General features: G+C 33.7%; 1 protein-coding gene across 4 annotated transcripts in view; it reads right to left on the reverse strand.

Annotated features, from left to right (window-relative positions):
- SEC24B (SEC24 homolog B, COPII coat complex component) overlaps positions 1-7,317 on the reverse strand; it is a 56,802-nt gene that overhangs the window by 38,972 nt on the left and 10,513 nt on the right. For 2 of the 4 annotated variants that reach the window (XM_011361529.2, XM_023531357.1), the window contains exon 4: positions 2,007-2,111. The exons of the other annotated variants lie outside the window; for them this stretch is intronic. In XM_011361529.2, the coding sequence (XP_011359831.2) occupies positions 2,007-2,111 (105 nt within the window). The remainder of the gene's footprint in view (positions 1-2,006; positions 2,112-7,317) is intronic. 4 annotated transcript variants of the gene reach the window in all.

Here is a 7,317-nt window from a genome sequence, read left to right on the forward strand (position 1 = left end):
CAGGACTCCTTGGAGAAATGGCTCATTCCAGGGCTGTAGCAATGTCGGTAATAAGATGAGCTAGGAACATTTTATTGAGGACTTAAGGTACTTAAAGCAAGAACCTTAAAGCTTAAAGATTCATGGGAATATTCTTAAAAGACAGTTTAAAGGAGCTGCCATTGGCCAAGTTTAGGACAAATTGCTATTAAATAACTAGGGATAGTAATGGATTATAACCCACTAAATAAAATGAGAACCCACGAGTCATTATGAACCCAAAGAAATCAACAAGGGAGAAGGAAATGCTTTACTTTATAATGAAACCTTGACTTGTAAATATAGAAGGAATGTTGGAATCAGAAAATCATCAATGAATGCTAAACCAAATGAATGACAGTTTAATAAACAGGGCATTTACATAGTATCAAAGAGTCTCCTCACAAATTACTTAACTAATTTCAAGGGTGAAAAGTAGGACAAGTTGGAGAACCCTAGCAGACTTAAGTGATCAAAGTGAACATCATCAATAAGGGAACAAATTGACATCATGTGCCTCAAAGAGAAGGCACAGTGGCAACCCTGCCAAAAATGCATAATTTGAAACTAACCACAAGGACACAACAGATAAACCCAAACTGCAGGACACTATACAAAATAACTCACCTATATTCTTCAAAAACGTCAAAGTGAAAGAGAAAGGAAGGTTAAGGAACTATTCCTTTATAGTCTAAATAGAAATGATAACTAAATTGGATGCATGACCCTGGATTAGATCCTGGGCCATGAAAACAGCCATTAAAGATCTTATTGAGACAAATGTTAAGATCTGACTATGGACTGTGTACCAGATATTATTGTGTCAGTGTTCGATGTGCTAATAACTGTACTGTTTATGTTATTTAATGTTAATTATAAGGCACTGTCTTTATAATTAGGAAATACACACTGAAGTATTAGGGGCAAAGGTTCATGGTATCTCTTATTTTCAAATGATGTAGGAAAAAAATGTATAATTTTAAAGCAAGTAGGGCAAAAATGGTCCATCTAGGTAAAATGTATATGAGTTTCTTGTACTCTTTTTACAACTTTTCTGTAAGACTGAAATTGTATAAGATAAAAAAATTACAAAAAATTCAGTAAGACAGATAGGTATTTATATACTTAGAGTAAGAAAAATTAATCCTCATCTGGAACCTCTTTTTTCATCCCCTCTCAAGTCAAGCATAAGGATTTGAAAATTTTCTAAATGCACAGGAAACAGAAACTTTTCATTAAATACTGTTTACAAAAAAGCAAATCTCTCCACTCAATAATAAAGATAACAGAAGAATCATGGTCACATATAATAGCTTGAAAAGATCATAACTTATTGGTTCAGTCTTAAACTGTAAGAATTAATGGAGGAACTGAACTACTCAATGTTCAGCACTGTTCTATTAAAGGCAGAAAAGATATTAAACAGGCTGCAACATGTAAGCATATGTACAATTTCTTCAACTAGCAAGATGTGGACTACTATTTCATGAAGCAGGAAAATAACTACAAATTTTGGGCTTTCTAAGTATATAATAAGTGTGAAAAAGACCTCAAAGAAACATTCTATTTCTCTATCACTATTATAAGACCCAAATGGTTCGTTTTCATTAGACTAAAGTAGCATGCAAAGCAGAAAATAAAACATCATTCCTAAAAGGGTGTTAGAGCAATCATCAGCCAAAAGCTGCAGTCAGCACTCATTCTTTAGCATGACATAAAAAGGAAACATATTTCTAAAAAAAGCACTCTATCATGAAAGATGTACTGTTACTTAATGAAATGGCAAAGATGTCCAAAAGAGGAAAGACAAAACAAGCAAGCAAAACACCTCATTTCAAGTGACCCCAACCTTCCACAACCCAAACCAAGCAAGTTCGTTGGGCTAAATCCGCAGAGATACCTTTTTATAAAAGGCTACGAGGACTGTGGACATTAAAAAAAGAAGTGAGTAGGAAAAGATCAAGAACTGGTGTAAAGCTAAGGCAGACCTGCTTCCTCATCCTCCTCCTCCTCTTCCTCATCATCGGAAGTTGATGACAAGGGAGTTGGTGCGGAGCTAGCTTGATTATTAACATATTCACCATACTGCATGCCTGTAAAGTGGAAAGCACAAACACAAGAGTCAAACCAACAGGAAAGATGAGAAATAAAATTTGACATTGCATTAAAAGTGAGAAAGAACTCTGACATTCCAAAGAGCATCCCAGCATGCATATTAATATTAGCAAGTTTATTATCAAAACTGGAACCATTAGAAAATCTCTGCAAAGCAGTTTAGTAAAAGCAGCTCTAATATGAACTGATTTAAGTATGAAAAAAGTACCATGTATTACACTGATAATATTTAGAAAACAACAATGATGTTCTCTGAAAATCTTACTGGGATCTATATACGTTTACCTTCTTTAACCTTAGGGCCCTCGTGGTATACTTCCTTTGGGACTGCGCACTCCTGGTGAGCAGTGATCATTTCTACTGAAATGAATTTATACAGCTTATGACACACATATAGATATCCGATATCTTCCTTCTGCTAATGGCACCTTGATGGTAACTCAGTTCCCATAACGGAAAAAGAATGACAGTTAAAGAAAAGAACTGTATTCAGCATAGTTCTCCGCTCACAGTACTCAAAAAATGGGTTTACTAACTGCGGCCCTACAAGTGTGACAATTACAGGAGAGTGGATTTTCTGAAATGGCCAGTCATCTCAGCATCAGCCTGTTGGCTGCACTGAGACTGAAGTAGGTGAATGAGACTGGTCTGTGAGATACACCAAGAGAAGGCTGATTCTGCAGAAAAGACACAGCAGCTGGTAACTGTATAATGCTTCCCTTTAAAAATATTTGATTGAATATTTTTATAATTTATCTGGTAAAATCAAGACTTAAAAAATTAACAGCCACAGAAATTTCAAAAGGGAAAACAAAATAATCTTAAAAATGAAAACACTTTATAAATAAGAGTAAACCTCTTGTACTCTTTATAGTTCTGCTTGGGGGGGGGGGGGCGGGGGGGGGCGGAAAACACCCAGAAACACAGTGTGAATTTTCAAGAACATTTCACAATATTGGAAACACAATGAAGCCCAACCTCAGCAAAATCACATGGAAGTCCCCTGATACACTTCACTGTTTTTTTAGGTGACCTTTTAAATTAGCATGGATAAACATAATTCATGTTTATAGCAAGATAAAAAGCTATTAAAGAGTAAAATTTGAGCTTAGAAGGGAACAAAGGTTAAACTGTACATCAGAAGCAGTGATCTCCCCCATTATGACTAAAAAAGTCATAGAAAAATCTGCTGGCTTTGCTGAAATATCTTCTAAATATAGACAAAGTAGCAGCTACAACAAATTCATCTGAGAAAATAAAAATCAATTTAAGTAAGTTCAGACGATACAAGAAATAAACTTGATAACTTGAAAGACCAAATGTTTCTCTAAAAAAAGCCCAATTAAAATGAAAATTAGACCTTAGGTTAAATATATCAAGAAGTTTACAACTAAACATAAGTTAACAGTAAAAATATTTTATAGAAAAGAAATTCTTCAATTTAAGAATTCCTTAAAAAATGAAGTACTTTCTCAAAATGTAATCACCATTGCACTTTAAGAAGTACACATGTGTATGTATATAGTAAGAAATAAAAAGGAAGAAATTCTATTTACTGTGCTGAGCTAAGTGTGGCCAATAAGCAGGGAAAAAAAATAAGAGAATCCATTTTTTTCATGACTGAGAGAATATGCAGGTTGCTGACTCTAACTAACCAAAGAAGCCAAAGTACAGGGCACACCATATGTATTGTAAGATATTTTCCTCTGTCCCTAGGTTTACTGAATAAAAATAGATTTATTATTGGAAACATATCCGATGCTTTAATCAGAAGCAAATGAGATGGCCATACGATGATAAAAAAAACAGAGAACTACTTAATGCACTAGAACAAATCTATGAATAAGACAGAGTAATACTGTATTATATCATTTTAGATTACACTACAGTTGTCAATGTACTATATTAAGACAATGTCACACAACTTACTCAAAATTTTATTTCTTAAGAAAAGATGCAATCCCATCCAAGTACTAACCAGGTCTGAAATCTAACTATGGGAGGTGAACACACAGTGTAAATATATATATGCCTTACTGTTAAAGTGTACAGCTGAAACTTAATAGATTTCGTTAACCAATGCCACCATAAAAAAATTAATTAATTAATTTTTTTAAAAAAAAGATGCAATTCTTTTTGAGACATGTTAGAGATTAAAGTATCAAGATTAAAGCCCTACCACAAATGTGCTTCTTAATATGCTCAGAATTTAACCTTCCTTTGCTTGTTCAAGTAAACTTTGTTAAAAGCTTAGGAGTATTAATGGCACAAGAAGGTGACATTTTAGTTAATCTACAGAGGAATGGTGAGTGGTCCATAGCAACAATCAATCCATATTTAAGTGCTACGCTCCAGATTGGGTCCATTACATACAAAATGCAACCAATGGGGAGTGAGGGCCAGAATGGGGCTGACGACCAAGTTATGTGAATGGTTGAGAGCTTCCTGAGGGTCTTTACTCAGACTCTAAGAGCCAGAAACCTATGTATGAGATACACAGGTTGCATCTATAAGGTGGCAGAATATGATGTCTTCCAGAGCTCAGCCTGAAACCCACTGTAAAAAGGTATGTGGAGTACCTTCCACCCCTACTATGACCACCACCATCAAACTGGGAGGGAATGCTATATGCTGACTTATTCTCTCTTAATCAGAGTTTACGAGATATGACACTAGTACACCGTGAGGCAAGAAACACTTCATAGAACTGACATTATGAAGAATTCTATAATTAACAGGGCCCCAATATGAAAAACAAAACAAAACAAAGCACTGGGTTTAAACGACCACCATTTGGTCTTCAGACAAAACTCCAGGAGACCACAACCTTCAGGCTGCTTAATAAAAAGCATCTTCACTGCTCCCTAGGTACAGAAATGGCGTAAATAAATAAAATTAGTCTTAAGAGAATAAATCCCTTGTGGAAGTTAGCTCTTTTAAATTCAAGGGTTCAGACTTCTGAGCAACTTATCTTTCCTAAGCTGTTCATCCAACAAGGTACACATACTAGAAAACTTGCCAAGAGTTCTCGTAAAAGAATAGTTTTAAGAGAATCAATTTCCATAGAACTCTTTCCTAAAACTTAAGTGCCTGTTAACAACAGCCTTTCTTTCACTTTAAAAGGAAACACATACCTTTAACTTATCCTAAATCTTACTATAACACTGCCCTGAGGAATAAAAATCTCTCAAGCACTAAAGGGAAAATATCCTTCTTCCTTAAACAGTTAATTTGATAATTCTGCATGTATGTGGTCCCCAGTCATTACTGTCAAAGAACCCACTGCTTTTCAAAGAGCCCCATGAGAACAAAACAAAAACATTAAGAAGTATTGACTAGACAAGTGGCAGGACATTGTGGATAAAGATGAAGAATCTGGGTTCAGTTCTAGGTTCTACCACTTACTAGTTTGTGTCCTTGGGCAAGTTAGTAATCTTTCTGTTCTTCATTTACACCATCTGTAAATGGGGTAGTAACTACCTCAAGTAGTTGTTTTGAGGATTAAGTGATTAATATACATATTTCAAAGCTTAGAATGGTGCCTGAAATATACTAAATATTATGTAAGTATTAGCTATTATTTAAAAACATGTCTTTGTGTATATTTAGTTAAAAACAATTACTTTCAGCGATTCTTAATACTTAGCCCTAGGGCAAGTCATTAGGAAAAAAAAAAAATCTTTCTACCAACCTGAGTAGTATTCTTAGTAATGCTAATTATTATAAAAACAAATAGACTGTTTTCTAGGACCACCAATTGTTTTTTAAGATACACTGGCTAAAACTCAGATAAAAATTCTACATGATTTCTTGCAGCATCAATATGAGATGTTCAATATAGTACTTTACAATCTATTTTAGCATAACATATTTATAATGATTATCGTCATTTCTCACCTCCTTATATTCTATAGAATACTTCATTCTTTCTATCTCCTTTTAACAACAACAACAATTTTCTAGCAGGTGAACCTAGTCCTAAGCAGTGTATGTTTTTCTTTTTTTATTAAATACATGAGAACATTCCTTTTTCTCATGATGTCTGATGAAATTAAGTTATTTCTGATTTTTATATTTTATTCCTTTGTAAACATTTTTAAAAAGTCAAATAATAGAGTTTGATACACACAATATATATATATTTACCACAGGAATGCAGAGCTTTTCAAGATAATCCTCGCTTCATAAATAACATATTAGGTACATATTACATGGTATTTTTTCAAATTTGGTAATGTGAAACAGTATACTGACTCATTGCCTAGCTTTTATAGCCTACCATAAAAAAAAAAGGGATAAATTAATCATATTAGATCTTTGACTGTATTTAGTAATTTGGCCTAAAAGATATATGCTACAATTTATTTCTCAATGGAGTTAATGATACCCCTTGGAATTCTAGAAACACGTTTCTTTGGATTAAAAAAATTACATCAGACTTTCTCACAAAGAATTAAGTTTGTCTCACTGGTTTGAAAATGATGACTGCCTTTACCAATCAGGTTATATAGAAAGATACCATCCATAAAATAAATGACCTACATCACAACTCAAAAGTTTTGATAAAAATACACTGAAATGATGTGATAAGATATTCGCAATGGTATCATGAAATTCACAATATTTTAAATAATTGCTGATTCAGTAAGATGAGCACTGAGTTTGGAGGCAGAAGATTGCATTGGGTCTTGCTCTCTCCTTGGGAGTCTGTATGTGTTTGGGTAAGACACCTACCTCTCTAAACTGGAATTCCCTCATCTGTGAAAGGAAAATGAAATATGATGTGCCGATTTCACATGATGACCAAGAGAGAGAGAAAAGTGAAAGGTATTTTAAAATGGTAAACCACTATATTAAAGTAATAATAATGTCACCAACTATCTGGAAAACAAAACCTAACAAACAATAATAAAAATTTCTGACAAGTAACTCAGAAGGTTAAAAACCCAAAAGAGCAATACTGCTTTAATATATCCCTTCAAATACCATTTCTATCCACTTTGCATGAACAAAGTTTCTCAGCAATTATATGTATAAAAATAAAAACTATGAATGAAATTTAGCTAAGTTTATTTTATTCTGACAATTAATCATATATGACTCAGGTACATAAAACTATGGCGAGGGAGGAGGCATTTACCTCACTGAAATACGTATTTCAAGGAACATGTACTGTCCATTAAA

Source organism: Pteropus vampyrus, unplaced genomic scaffold, assembly GCF_000151845.1.
Source record: "Pteropus vampyrus isolate Shadow unplaced genomic scaffold, Pvam_2.0 Scaffold67, whole genome shotgun sequence".
In the NCBI taxonomy this organism is placed as follows: domain Eukaryota; kingdom Metazoa; phylum Chordata; class Mammalia; order Chiroptera; family Pteropodidae; genus Pteropus; species Pteropus vampyrus.